The 15,009-nt window shown below is 42.9% G+C and overlaps 2 protein-coding genes across 14 annotated transcripts in view; both read left to right on the plus strand.

Moving 5' to 3' along the window:
- The window catches only part of slc8a2b (solute carrier family 8 member 2b), a 134,138-nt gene extending 125,783 nt beyond the window's left edge, over nucleotides 1-8,355 (plus strand). For all 8 annotated transcript variants that reach the window (XM_020708015.3, XM_023961335.2, XM_078929762.1 and 5 more), the window contains 3 exons: nucleotides 976-1,075; nucleotides 1,208-1,483; nucleotides 3,733-8,355. In XM_020708015.3, coding sequence (XP_020563674.1) covers nucleotides 976-1,075; nucleotides 1,208-1,483; nucleotides 3,733-4,109 — 753 coding nt within the window. In that variant the 3' untranslated portion in view covers nucleotides 4,110-8,355. The remainder of the gene's footprint in view (nucleotides 1-975; nucleotides 1,076-1,207; nucleotides 1,484-3,732) is intronic.
- Nucleotides 8,356-9,119: 764 nt separating this feature from the next.
- On the plus strand, nucleotides 9,120-14,780 carry srsf7a (serine and arginine rich splicing factor 7a). Of its 6 annotated transcripts, none has more exons than XR_013647182.1 (9): nucleotides 9,121-9,334; nucleotides 10,452-10,685; nucleotides 10,783-10,929; nucleotides 11,062-11,154; nucleotides 11,265-11,306; nucleotides 11,392-11,436; nucleotides 11,954-12,079; nucleotides 12,812-13,348; nucleotides 14,033-14,780. XR_013647182.1 is itself a non-coding variant. In XM_004075211.5 (8 exons), exons 2-8 carry the CDS (start codon nucleotides 10,462-10,464, stop codon nucleotides 14,082-14,084), a joined length of 756 nt encoding a protein of 251 aa, XP_004075259.1. In that variant the 5' UTR covers nucleotides 9,120-9,334; nucleotides 10,452-10,461; the 3' UTR covers nucleotides 14,085-14,780. The 6 variants fall into 6 exon arrangements, 4 of the variants coding, with proteins under 4 accessions (XP_004075259.1, XP_078785890.1, XP_011480501.1 ...); XR_013647181.1 differs by having other exon boundaries at nucleotides 9,124-9,334; nucleotides 10,783-10,956; XM_004075211.5 differs by lacking the exon at nucleotides 12,812-13,348 and having other exon boundaries at nucleotides 9,120-9,334; nucleotides 10,783-10,956.
- The last annotated feature ends 229 nt before the right edge of the window (nucleotides 14,781-15,009 follow it).

Raw genomic sequence — 15,009 nt, forward strand, 5'->3', positions numbered from 1 at the left:
AGGGTGTAAAAGGATTAATTATTTAAAAGCATAAGAAGTATAATCTTTTGATGTACAAAACCAGAAAGAATAAAGCCTGTTTGTGTTATATAATCACTCTGATGCCCTTTTGCTGGCCCTGGGCTTTAACTCTCCCACTGAGATGGTCTGTGGTGGGATTTGAATTATTAAAGACGCATTAGAGGCCCTAGATAAAGCATCCTGGCCGGGGAGAGCTGAATCCAAACACGCAGAACAAAGCCTCAGGCCTCCTCTGCGAGTCAAAACGGTCACATCCAGCAAATGAGACGCCCACCTCCATTAGTTAAAAAGCAGCAGAAGTATCGACTAAAATCCAACCCCCTCCATGAGGACATACGCAAGTGTCCTCCTTGATTCGTGGCGAGTGTGAAGCACCTTGATAAATAATGCAATCCCTTTGATTTCACTGAGCAGACGTCAATATCAGACAACAGTGCAGCTCCGTTTGCTGCATTAATGAAGGATGAAAGAAGGAGGAGCTGGTAGTTTGGAGCTGTAAAAAATCTACAACTGAGAAACAGTTATTTTTTTAATTACCAGTAATTGGGACCCAAGTTTATCATTAGACCCCAGTGTCTCTGTAAGCCTTTAACTGGTTTGATTTCTTTGTGTCCTCACAGCTCCCACCTTTGACACCTCTCAAAAACACCCTGAATGCCCTTTTACTCACCAGTTAAAGTCCCACTTCGATCATCTTTGATCTATTTTCAAAGCGGTCCCAGTGGTCTTTTAATTATGATTATTTGGTTTTTAGTCAAAATAAAACAAGATATGTCGTTTTCTATAATGGTTTCTGCAGAGTGACAATCTAAGTTGTGTGTGGAACCGTTGGAATGGTGCAACCTCGCCATGGCTGAGCAGGATGGAGCCAGGAGCTGCAACCAAATAGAAAGTGGTTGATTTAAGGAATTATTTCCTGTAGCAGCTGGTCATAACTGTGTTGTGTATTGGCAGAGCACCGTCGACAAACTCATAAAGAAGACCAACCTGGCTCTGGTCATCGGGACGCACTCTTGGAGGGAACAGTTTGTAGAGGCGGTGACGGTCAGTGCAGGTGTGGTCTGGTTGTTAAAGTTTCGATTTTATCCCAAACATTCACAGACACATTTCTACTTTTTGCTGTTGTTTTTCTTTCAGAAATGCTCCAAAACAAATGTCCTCATGTTGACGTTTTGTATTCCTTTAGGCGATGGTGATGAGGATGAGGAAGGACGAGAAGAGCGCCTACCATCTTGTTCTGATTACTTCATGCACTTTATCACCGTCTTCTGGAAGGTTCTGTTTGCCTTCGTCCCCCCCACAGAGTACTGGAACGGCTGGGCCTGCTTCTTTGTGTCCATCAGCGTCATTGGGATCCTTACCGCCGTCATCGGCGATTTGGCGTCGCATTTTGGCTGCACCGTGGGGCTGCGGGACACTGTGACAGCTGTGGTGTTCGTGGCGTTGGGAACTTCGATTCCAGGTGAACAAACATTCTCACATCAGGTTTACGTGCAATCAAGCGATCAACCTGTCCCTACTTTCTTAAATAGAAGTCATCGTCCCTGTCATCCCACCTATTTTTGAATCCCGCAGACGTCCTGGACGGCAGGGACCAGAATGTTTTTCAAATCTTCTTTCTTACAGCACCCCTGAGCAAAAATGTCTCCCTTAAAATATAAATTTGCACACACCTAGTAGACCTAACCCAGTGAAACTGCATTCTGGGTAAGGTGGAAAACCCTGCCCCAAAAAATGATGACATCACAGCGGGAGAAACCGTTTAAACAATGGATAGGGCCGAAATCTCTTATGGGGCTAAAACAAATTTCAAAATCCACCAACAAAACCAAACAGATGTGTCTGGGATAAGGAAGTTATGAAATTTGAAGGACTCATGGCTTTTCTGCCATTTTTTGGCAAAGTATGTCATGTAGTGATTTTTGACTTTTTCCCCACAACATTGGAGAAGAAAACTTTTGTTCAAGTGATCTTCACAAAATTTCCCACACACCACCAAGCTAAGTCTAGAACAACAACCGAAGTTTTGTTTCACCTTTGACTTCTGGAAGAGGCCACCATCTTAAATTTTCCAAAATATTGGAGAGGGACCTGGCTGCAAGCAAGATGGCGCCTAGACATTATTACCCAAAAATGGAAATTCCTCAGGTTTTCAGAGTTGTAGCACCTTTTATTAAAACTTTTTAATGTGAATAAATGCTTTAGTGTCCAAGATGAGCTTAAAATGGGTAAGAAAACTGTGTTACTGTTTGTAAAATCCTTTTACACCGAAGCTTTAGCTCCAGCGTTTACATTTCTTCGACAACCATAACTTTTCAACCTTTAGCACAATTAAAGTGTTGCTTATCAGCGAAAAAAAAACACTTTTCTCTGCAGATCAGCTGATTCACTTGATCATGTAAGGAGTTACGATCTGTCAAAGAGCATTGTAGGTTTTGACAGACACATCTACGGTTCTAAAGGTTTAAAGCTAAAAAGGGAAAAACCGTAACTGTTAGGGTTTCCAGTTAATGTAGTCTTTTTTTCAACCAAAGATGCAATTTTTCAACCAGTGTAGGAGGGAGGGGGAAAGGGGCGTAAACTTCCGGTTCTGAACTTCTGGTTCCAGCTAATGATGTCTGTGCGCTGTCCTATTGTCTGCAGCCAGGTCCTTTTGGAGGATTTACCTTCAGGTCCAATACGAATTTAGACTCCTCATTCAGTTTATCCCTTCTTAACCCTTGTGCTATCCTATGACCCCACCCTTACATTGACGTGTTCTCCCTACCTTGACAAAGGTGGATAAAGGTGAAGAGGATTTCATGTAATCCATGGACACCAGTGAAGATCACAAATCATTGAAGAAAAAAGGTTCAGAGCACTGTCTAGTGGGTCTAGATGACCCAACTCCCAATGTTAAAGTGCCTAGGACAGCACAAGGGTCAACTCATTGAGCATCATTGGGAAGCTATTTAGAAAAAAAAACATTGGTTTTAAAGTTTTTAGCTTTAGAACGGCCTTATTGTTGCGCAAAAGTGGCGTTCCTTTACTGCTCGCACTTTTTTTCCGTGATATTGTGAAGCTGAGTGAGACAATTTTTTATGCTATATATATACACATGCTATATATATATATATAGACATATTAGGAAGGTGGGTGTGGTTAACTAAAAAAAAACCTGTTGTCAAGGAAATGCAAAAATTTACTTTTGCCGATTCTTCTAAAAATGTCATAGACCAACTCATGAACCCCAAATGACCGAAATGTAAAATGGTTGCTATGGAGATAAAACCAACAAAAAGCCACCATGTGGGGTTTTTTTGTCCGTAATTTGCCATCAGGGTGGCTGGGAAAGAGGGGAACACCAGCTTAGCCAGTGAGGATGGGTCCAAAGGAGGGCAGCGAGGGTAGGGGCGGGTCGTGCAACACCACTCGCTGCTTTAGTGTGTTTTTAGTCTTTCTCATTCTGTATTGTCACTAAGTCACTAATATTTGTGCAAGTTTAAGATGTTTTTAGCCTGTCTCATTTTGGTTATTTGATTGTATTGGTTTAACTTTTTGTTCACGTGTTGTTTTTTGTTCTTCTTGTTTTGAGCTTATGTTTAAATTTTTGTGCTTTTTTGTTGATTTTTTTGTATTTCAGTGTCTTCCTTTCTCTTGTTCCTCCTCTGTTTAAAGTCTTTCTGGAGTTTCATCTGTAAGTGTTTGTTTGCACTCCTCTTTCTCCGGCAGACACATTTGCGAGTAAAGTGGCCGCCGTGCAGGATCAGCACGCCGATGCCTCTGTCGGGAACGTAACCGGCAGCAATGCCGTCAACGTCTTCCTGGGGATTGGCGTGGCATGGTCGGTGGCCGCCATCTACTGGAATATCAAAGGAGAGAGCTTCCGGGTAGACCCGGGCTCACTGGCCTTCTCCGTCACGCTCTTCACCATCTTTGCATTCATCTGTATGGGGGTTCTCCTGTTCAGGCGCCGGCCCTCCATCGGCGGGGAGCTTGGTGGCCCAAGGGTGCCCCGTATCCTCACCACCCTGCTGTTCTTTGGCCTGTGGTTTCTCTACATCCTGTTCTCCAGCCTGGAGGCCTACTGCCACATCAGCGGCTTTTAAACTGGGAGCTGCTCCGGAAGCATCTTGCACAGCCACACACACAGCCTATATACTTTAACCTTTGGTCCGTACAGTCCACGGCTCGCAACGCCCTGCGGGGCTCGCTGCAGTCTGCAGGCGTCCTGGTATTTGATGCAAAAACACGTCCGACACATAGACACTCGCTGTACATACATGTGAACATGATGAACTGTTACTGTGAATGCAAATGAGTTCAGTCTGCAGCAGGAAAATGGTGAAGTTTTTGGGTGTGAAGAAAGTCAGGTGAAGCTCGGCGCTGATTCTGACCCACAGCTGGGGCTTCACTTCCCAGCCAGGTGGGGTAGCAGTTCTGCAGAATCAGACTGCTGATTTTGTGGAGCAAAACCACTGAATTCATCCACATTTCTGCCTCCTCTGCACTATAAACTTTGTAGGTTCATGGTTTTACACTGGGGAGGCGGAAAAAAGGAGTCCAATGTTTACAAAACTATAACATTATGTTTGTTTACTACAGGATGCTTTCACCAACCCAACAGGTTGGGTGAAGCAGTCCTCCACGTGCGCTGTAAATACCAAGGCGAAATGCAAACATGTAACTGACTTAAACAAACTGAAGAAGAAGTCTCTTTAGTGGATGGTTTCCTTGGTGACTTCTGTCACCCTGACAGAGGCTGAATTTGCATGTGCAGTTTACCTCTGTCTGCATCCACCTGTAAATGACATCCCTGCATCTGTGGGTCAGCTTGGGTAACAGAGTCTCTGCTGTACAGAGCAGAGAGGCAGGCGGAGCTGAGGATGCACGCACAGGCAGCTGAGAAGCTTCCAGAAAAAACTTGATTGCAAAAGCAACTAAAACTCTGCAGCATTCAAACAGCAAAGGATGTCTTAGGGAAAACACCGAAGCAGTATTAAAGCTTTCACAAACGACCCCAAGCTGCTCTTTGTTTAACACGTGCCCAGTGTTAGATCTGTTGACTGAAACATGCGGGGTTGGCTGTAATTCTTAGAGATCTCGAGTCTAAACAGGCTTAGAAAAAATGACAGTTTTAAGGGAGGAACGTTGATACAGGCAGCAGAGGAACTTCGTTTTTCAAAGACCTGTCTGTGTGCTGCTCTGTATTTGCATAGCAGCCATGGAAAGTAGTACTATAGCAGTGCACGCCACATCTTACTTAACCATAACATCCGTTAACACCAAAAACAATCTGACAGATCTGATTAGTTTACCCACATTAACAAAACTTTGTAAACTTTCTAGAAGTGATTTTCTAGGTCGTCTCCTTTTGTATTTCTGACCAACCTGTAGAATAGTACTGCTCTGTAAATCAAGAGTCGTTGACGCTGTTGCAGAATTTAGTGGATTAGGTTTTGATATATTTTGCACTGTGAGGAAGCTGCCCTTTAACCGCCTGAACAGTGTGTGAAATCATCTGCTGTCTGCGTTCTGTTTTTATTAATGAGGAGAAGAGCTGCCGTTTGGAGGTTTGATGCACGTCAGGACAGAGTTCACCCTGTTTGAATGTTCTTGCGGTCCGGTGTTGCAGTGTTGGTCGTCTCCCTTTGTGCATCTCGGTCTTGTGAAGGAGGGCTTTATTTCTGTAAGTAGCATGTTTACATGATGAAACGCCAAGGAACGATGCCGCTTCTCGCCTGCAGGTCTGTCTGACCTGGAGGCTCAGCAGCCGGACACAGAGTTTCCAACAATTCGCTGCGTTTCCATGAAATTCTGTACTAACTGTGGGCTTCGGCCTTTTGCTGTTCTGTAGCTAGATGTGATGCCTCCCTCTTCCAGAGTTCCCCTCTCTCTGTGTTCCCCCTCCACCTTCCCTCGTCCTCCGTGTTCCTCCGTGTTCCTCCGTGTTCCTCTGCACATGCATGTTGAGTCCCCGTGTGTTTGCAGCATGGTCTACTGTGACGGATGCCTGTAGGCAAACTTTACTCGATCCTTCACTTTTAATTTATTTGCAAACTGTTTTGAATCATGCCCACACACAAAAACACACACGCAGACTAACACACACACATAGTTTTCTTTTTGTCACACAAGTACACTCACAATAAGTTTGGGATAAGGTTATTTACATGTGTGCTTTTCCTGTTTGGTCTGAATTTTAAAGAAAGTTCCCTTTGATATTATTAATAATGAATGAGAAGAAACACGAGGTTTGATATTTGTTACCCTGAAAATTAGGACAATATAAAAGATAGCCTCAAATAACAACCATTGACCGTATCAATAGCAGGTAATCCCACCATTCGCTGCACTAACAGCTTGACAGCAACGTCTCCTGCTCCTCACTAACCTCATGATGGTGTTCTGAGGCGTTCCACTCTTCCCCAAGTGCTACATTCAGGTCTGACAAGTCACTTGGGGTTTGGGAGCCATCATCCAGACGTACTCTATGGGCTTCATGTCAGGGGTCATTGCTGGCCATAACATATGAGCCACTCCCACGTCCTGAAGTCCAACTCTGACAACTCTGGCACCATGTGGTGGAGCATTATCCTCCATGAACAGAAAGTTGGGCGTTTGATGATGGAGTTGGAGGATGATGATGGTCCTATGATGTCACTGAGGTTAGAATGTGGAGTTACATCGACAACAACTTGGTAATGCCTGACCAGACTGTTCCACTTCTCTCCCAAAGCCAACCCTGGAAACCATGTTGACATTGGCGTATTGCTCACCTCGCCTTCTTTAGCCACGCTGACGACCATTTCTGTACACGGTGACCCGACGCTCATCATGGAACAGGACGGTAAACTATTGCAGAATTGTCCAGGTCACATGGTCTTGTACTGCAAACATTCATGGCAGTGTCTCTGTGTCAGTGAAGTCACCTGCAGCGGTCATCTGTCATTCTAGTCAAAGCGATGGAGTCGGTTGTGAATGGTTTGTCTGGAAACCTTAGTGCCCCTCACATCTGGCAAACGGCCTGCAGCTGTGTGGCGTTTACTAAACCATGTCTGAAGAGGTCCTTAGGTTCTGGTCACTGGCAGGGCTCTACTCCTAGATCTGTCACAAACTTTGCCAGTAATTCTGAATCTTGATGCACGTCTGCTGATGGCACTTTGAGACGAGTTCATCTTCAACACCTGACTGTCTACTTCCAACACAATGGGTGGCACTGCTCAACCGCTCCGTGCCGTTGTGTATTCATGGCTGTTGGAATGAAGAACCAGGGTTAATTTTCTGGCTAAATCAGCATTTTAGACCCACAGAATTCATTTCAAAAATCTTTTTGTGTTTTCCTTTCAGAACTTTTGTCAGACAATTATGTGGAAAACATCAAATCGATCGAGAATCACAAAATCTGTGAAGTGAAACAAACGCTGTTTATGACAGTTTTTCACAATATCCCAAACTTATTGTGAGTGTTGAAAATGGTCAATTTGAACATATCTCAGCGTCACAGCGAGTTCGACAGACTTCGGAAAAAGTAGATCCCGACATTTTTTACTTTCATTGGTCGGATTTAAAAAAAAACAGCTTGATGAAAAATGACAGACAAAAAGGAAATAATTTATTGTTTGTTCGAATTGTGATTTTAGTGTCTTATTCATATGTTTTTTTAAAGTCTTTTTAGTTTAACTTTTTTGTAAAGCACTTTAAAATACCTCAAGTATACTTTTATTGCTCTACATTCATAAACAAAACAGCATAAACATTAATACAAGCACCCCCTTAAGAAACACATACACTCGTATAAACACACAGATGTACATTATTTATTATTTAAAATCAGTCAAACAAAAAAACAAGCGCAGACTTACAAAAACACACACCCACATGAAGATAATCACACAGACTCAAACTCTTGGTTGTCTGCTGCCCCTCCGTCAAAAACAGACCCTGCTGTTTGTGCAGCGTCCCCCGGTCATCTTTGTTTGTTGGTGTCCAATATTTCTGTGTAAGTGTTCAACCCCACCCCCCACCCCCCCACCCAGCTCTTCAGTGTGTCTCTCTGTGAAGTTGTTTACTGTGATGATGAAAATTTCTCTTTGCCTAAATCTTTTTAGGGAATATACAACTGACTTGTTATTACGATATGGTGTGATAGACATATACATTTATTCACTATTGTAATAAAGTAACTAAAGATTATATTTAATTTTTGTTATGAAATTTAAAAAAAAACTCTGAAAAAATGTCAGTTTTTTTTTTAACATGGCATGAGGTGTAATGTGTTAATGGAAGAACATGAAGGTCTTTAATCAAGTGAACCTGACCTTAGTTAAATATAATTTATCTATTTTCAAGGTGTCACGTGTCCGTCTTTTTTTTTCTCATTACACATCTTCTGCACCATATGTGTTTTTAAATGGTTTCTGTGGGGTTTTTCGCCTCACTGGGATGATGCACCCTGAAGTCATTTCTCTCGACTGATCACATGCTCCAAACAATTAAAAGGAATACTCCAAATAGATTGAAAACCCCTAAACACTGAAACAATCTAGTGCTTTATGCCAGACATGCTTCATCGCAGTCATTTTAAAAAAAATAGAAGGTAATGTAGCAAAAACAATGAACACATGGACCAAGGGGTGTAGATTAGAGTCAATTCATAAAATAGGATGATTCTTCCACTGCTTTTTTAAATGCGTTTACTCTATAGGTTCTGAGTTTTGATTCATCAATAATTTGTACTTGATTGGGATAAGTTCACTTCAATAGAATTACTGTTTTTTGCAAATCATACAATTATAGAATTAGAAACCCCTATTAAGCATACACGGAGCGCCACAATCAATTGGCTGGAATAATATCCATGAATATGTGTGCAAAATATGGACTGGAAACCCCAAAGTCAAAATGGAAAACACCTCTGAAAGTGGTAGAGAATGAGAAAAGATCCTGTGGGACTTCCAGATAAGACAGACAGCATGGAAATGGTGAACCAACCAGACATTGTAGTGGTGGATAAAGAACCATTATTAACTATTATTTACTTTAAAATAGGAATGAAGTGCTGACTGACAAATACAATCTATTTTTTTTAAATAAGATTGGCTGCGATTTCTTCCGGTTGAAGTGCGCAGGTGCGGATGTGACGCAGCGCACAGGACGTGAAGTCGTCTTTCTCGGGTGACATGAGGGACGCAGTGATGTCCGTTTGATCGGATATTCGGCTACTCGTTCTGTACAGTTGTTGTTTGTTTGGTTCAAAATTGACCTCGGCTTTGGTCGAAGGCCGCTGAGAATCTGTCCTGTTCGGAGTTCAGTCCAAAATTGACGGAAGGAGGTAAGGCTAGCTAGCGCGTGCTACCGCCATTGTTTATGGGCAGGCAGCAACGGAGGCCTAGACCATTTCCTGGAAACTCGTTTTTCTAATAGCATAAATCCTTATGATTTTGTAACCGTCTTAAGTTACAAAGATATGGCACCAATTAAGGGGTTTTTGTAGCCGGCATTGTAAACTTCACACAAGACAAGTGCCGTTTGTCTGTCAGGTACATCATCGTCGCTAAACTAAACCATCTTTATAAAATAAATAAATAAATCGGTCTGACTCGGTTTTACGTATCCGTCGTGTTTTTGAAAGAAAAAAAAGGGGGGGGGGGAAATACTCTGCTTCGGTGTTTTTCAGGACGTGATTTTTCTCTAAATATTGAATAAAAAAATACTTGAATTTTTTGGCGCGTTCGGCAGGGTGCGCTGGAGACCACGGAAGCAGCTATTGACACATCTAGTAAATAAAAATTTAACTAACGGTTCTACTTAAAACGTTGGCTTTCTTCGGTAGGGTGTAAAAATTACTGCTGTGAAAAGCTGGAAGAATTCCTCCACTGCCACAGTTTCCATGGAAACTGTGTAAACGGTCTTTGTAGAGGCAGATCAAGGTTGTAGTCCATTCATCCAGCCGCTTTCCACTTAAATTTTTAAATGTCTCGTGTTTGGAAAATTTTAAGACTCTTGTCTATTATAACCTTTGCAGCTAAACTGGGTTTTGTCATACAACAATTAATGATACAAGAGAAATATTACTGTTCATTGCAGAATTTTTTTTAGATCATTAATAGTTATTTAACAATAACTAGCATAATATTTAAACCTCAAAAAGTGTTTACATCCATTTATGAGTAGAACCTTTAGGTTAGATAAAACAATCTTTACTAAATTAATTGTTATACTTAAAGGTAAAGTACATGTGGTTTCATAATATTTGGGCTTTTCTTTATCCAACATGAAGAAGACTATGTGAAATTTCTATTTTAATCAGAAATTATTAAGAATGATGTATATTTGTCCAAAAACACTAAAGACATGTCAGAGAAATTGTAAATTTTTCAAATATAAAGTGTCAAAACCTGGTGGGTGTGGGTGTTTGATTGATTTATTTTTTGTTTGTTTTTTCACAGGTAAGGAGAGATGTCTTATTACTCTTCCTCCCGTAGTTCATCTCGAGCGACAGACTGTAAAGTTTACGTCGGGGACCTCGGCAATGGAGCTGCCAAGGGCGAGCTGGAGCGAGCGTTCAGTTATTACGGGCCGCTGCGAAGCGTGTGGGTGGCCAGGAACCCACCTGGATTCGCCTTTGTGGAGTTTGAGGACCCCAGAGATGCAGAGGATGCTGTCAAAGGCATGGATGGAAAGTGCGTTACTTTTTTCTTCACTGACTGCTTATTGATATTCTGGCGATGACAAAAATGTACAAAGTTTCATTTGTGGTTTTTCTTAAAACTATTCCAGGCTTCTCTGTGGGTCCCGTGTTCGAGTAGAGATGTCCACGGGTCTTTCCAGGAAGGGCCGCGGACGCCTTAGCCGTCGGCAGTTTGATCCCAACGACAAATGCTACCAATGTGGGGACCGGGGCCACTATGCCTACGACTGCTACCGGTACAGCAAGAGGGGCCGTCGCAGCCGGTATACGTTTCCTCCTGTCACAGGTTTCTGCTTGTGTCAGAAGAGCAGCAGTGTGATAGTTATGATTTCAACTCCCTTTTTTTTTCTTCTTTTTTATTCCCTCAGGTCTCGCTCTCATTCACGATCTCGCTCCAGGTCCAGGTCTCACGGGCGCCGCCACCGCACTCGATCCCGCAGCCGTAGCCGTAGCTACAGCAGGTACGGTGAAATTTTCTCTCCGACTGAATGAGAATTAAACACCCAGAGTCCAGAAATGGTTTCTTTGTTGAGCATGTGAACAGATGTGACCAACTGGATTCTTGTTTTAGGAGCCGCCGTCGCTCCCCCTCTTATTCCAGGCGCCGAAGCAGGTAGGAATGCAGCTTTAAAGCTTTGAAAGGAGAGATCGCTGTTCTGACTAAAGATATAACTGAATCTTTGTGTTCCTCGCATTAGGTCTGGTTCCCAGGCTCGGTCCAAGTCCAGGACTTCAGTGAGAAGGTTGGCTGGGTTATTTTGTTTGTGCATTTTCTGCAAGGAGCGTCTCTATCAAGACAGCAGATCTGTTGGAATTGTCAGTTATAAATGACACTGCTGATTAGCAGATAAAACTATTTTTTATTGAAATATTTATCAAAATGTTAGTGAATATGGAGCATATGAATGAAACTTAATCTGTAATGGTCATTTTCTGTAACGCTGACCTGTTGGTTTAGAGTAGAGTGTTTTGGAAGAAAAAATGAGCAATGTCTATGGCATTGCAGTGCTTGTTTTCACTGTGAGAAGAGAAAGTGTTTTTTCTGCTTCCTGCTCACACTAGCTTTAGGATCAACATTGTTTATATACTACGGGCTGTCTGGCCTCATGCCAGGGACAAACGGGAAAAGAGCCTCTGCTGGATTCCTCTCTGCCTTTTTACTGATGAGCAACAGCGCAGAACATTTCTGTGCGAGAAGAACGACAAAACCGGCTCCTGATAACAATACCCACATTTTTTTTTCTGATTCTTTTCTTTCAGTCGTTCTCGATCCAGGTCTCGGTCTCGGTCTGGGTCTGCACCAAGAAGGGGGCGCTCCGCTTCCCGATCCCGGTCCAGATCCAGATCTAGATCTCGATCTCCATCTGCCAACCACAAGCGGAACAGGTAAGCCCCCTCAGCCTTCATCTGTGATTTAGGTTAGCAAGTATGAACCGTCAAAAATGTGTAAATCTCAGTCTTATGAATGTAACTTCAGTGCAGGTGGAAGCTGCAGTGAGGTGTAGGTCAGACACATGTTTCAATCAGAAAATGAGGTTTCACATTAGCCAAGGCGAGGGTTCATTCTAGGTCAGGTTGTTGAATAGGCCCTTCTTCCATCCCGGAGTCAGCCAAGGAGGTGATGGACACCTGCAGAGATCCCTCATCCTTCGCAGCAGAGATCTTCAGCCTGAGCTGGGGGCCAATAATGGACTGGGAGGGGTAAAACAGAAGGACCTGGCCCTCTATCTGCTCCAGGGAGAGGTTTACTTCACAAAGATCTGGATCTCCTGTGCTCTCTTTTCAGATCTCCTTTGGGTCTCTACATCTTTTGTAATCTGATTTCTTCAGCAATCCAGATCCAGAAAGGAGAGCACATGAAAGACAGTGGCATTAACATATTAACTTTTCACTCAGCAGATAAAAGCAATGAGATTTAGAGGTAGAATTTACTGTTGTTAAAAAGTGAGTCGCAATTATAAATGTTTTTTTTTTTAACCTTAAATTCAAATTTGATTACCTGAATTTGGCTTGAAAAGAGCACATTTTGAGCTGATGTCAGATAAGCAGCTCCAGTGGTGTAACTTGGGGTAAGGTTCTTTGCAGCAGATTTGTTTATTTTTCATATTTTCTTTAAAGCGTGTGGTGGGAGCTGAGCACTGCACTGACACCGCAGCTGATCCCAGGCCCAGGGTCTGCCAGCTGGCGGTGTGTACGTCCTGCAGGAGGGTGACTAAGAGCTGACCTGAGATCAGCCTGCGACTGCATCTGGTGTTAGACAGCGAGAAAGAGGTCGACCTACCGACCGAACTCCCCCCCCCCCCCAGAGAGAGTGGGTGACTGTCTGTTCGACCGACGCACACGCTCAGACGAGATCAGCTTGCACACACATGCAGTTGTTCGACTAGAGTCACCCGTCCAGCCAGCCTTCAGACGTACCAGAGGGCTGACCTACACAGATCACAGTTCGACCGTTTAAATCCATTACCAGACCCCCCCTACCTACCAGAGCTCTCCGGCTGCGTCTTAGCTTCTGAGTGTGAGAGAAAGAGCTGACGAGAGATCAGTCTTCAAGAGCCTCCCGCCGCAGTGTCTCTGCAAGTTGTAGTCATCCGTCCTTCAGTCCTTTCATCCTTCGCTTCTCTGTACTTGTTGTTTCTACCACTGTCTCCAAAGGTAACCAAAAACCAACCCCCCCCTGACAAGCTCATGTTGATGATGGTTACAGAAATGTACAGGCTTGCTCAGCCTTAAACAAGCATGCTTATGTTGCAGGTGTGGATGTGAACGAGAGAGCGAGTGGAAGACTGAATGAATGTGAGAAAGTGATAACGAGCTGATGTCTTAGGACGTTTTCTCATCTTTTCCTTCTTGTTTAACATCATTTAAGCTAGCAGTAACTGAGCCAGGAGCTTTATTTGCCCTTGGGTTTCAGGTACATGTGCAGCTTTGACCCTGGACGACTATTCAAAGCCCCACTCCGATCATCTGTTGATTAATTTGGAGTATGAAGTTTTCCAAAAGCATTTTTTCATCTGCTCCTGATTCACAATAATTTGAATACAGAAAAACTCAGAAACGCAGCTTTAAGCTGAATTTTCTCTATAAATGTCCTCCATTATCAGTAAAAGGCCACAAGAATTCAAAGCACCACTTTCATCGGAGTGGGTCTTTAAAGACCTGTCGTCTCAGAGGAAATAAAAACCCAACAGATGTGTTTAAAGCACAAAGCTGTCGGCATGAACCTGATATTCATGCGGTTTAAACATCTTGTCATGTCAGATCAGGAACCATAGATAAATGTGTTGTGCTTTTCTCGTCCCGCTGCGTCAAATTAATTTCTCTCCGTCTGTGTTTCAGCCGCTCCCGTTCGGCAACTCCAAAGCGAAGCCCCACACCTGCAGATGACTGAGTGAGGAAGAGTTTGTCCCCCTTTACCACTTCCCCCAACAACCCCCGCACCCCCATCAGCTTTTACACCCCAGTTACAGCAGCTACTTTGTTTTCTTATGAGTTTTTGCTTTCTTCTTTTGGTATGTGTGTGTAGTCCCAGGGTTCCCGGTGTAGGTTCATCCACAGTGCTGTGACCTCTGTGCGGGTTCAGGCTCAGTCAGTACAGCAGGTAGAGGGGGAGGGGCTCGTTTTAAATGTTGCTGCTGCGTCCTTCTCAGTAAGGTGTGCAGCGAAGATAGGAAATCACCTTTTAGCAGCCTCAGTATCCTGTGGCAGAAGATTTGATCAGCTTGTGACAAAGACTGAAAATTAGAAACTTGTTTACATGGAGCTCAAATGTAAGAACCTTGAGCTGCAGTGTTGGGGAAACAGGATCTCAGAATTGCACACTTCATGAATGTTAGTATCCTCTCATACTGGAATAGTGATATGGTTTCTGATCTGCATGCCTTTAAATGTCACATTCATTCAGTTTTTGTTTTTTCTCCCCTTTTTACTAACATGGTCAGCTTTAATGCTGATTGTCCCTTCAGTTTGAAACTCTGACTTGGTTTTAAGCTCTAAATTGACTTCTGCGGGGGCTGCTTTTGTTTGTTTTTTGGCTTATGTGGTTAAACTGTGGCAGTTTTATTTTTGAATAAACATGTTCAACATATTTCAATCGTGTTGTGGTTTTTTTTTTCCTTATTCATGAATGAAATACTTGTGCACTGAATTTCATTAAAGCAATTATAAACATACCTTGGCTCGTCTAATAACTTACCTAAACCTTATATGTACATATTCATCCCGGTTTGTCTTAAAGTACGTCTTAAGTTTAAAGTTGTGTCAGTAACTTTTTCTATAAACCATATTTCTTAAGAAAACTTAAATATGTAGAAAAT

This window comes from Oryzias latipes, chromosome 13 (genome assembly GCF_053564925.1).
Source record: "Oryzias latipes strain Hd-rR chromosome 13, Olatipes_Hd-rR_3.1".
NCBI lineage: Eukaryota > Metazoa > Chordata > Actinopteri > Beloniformes > Adrianichthyidae > Oryzias > Oryzias latipes.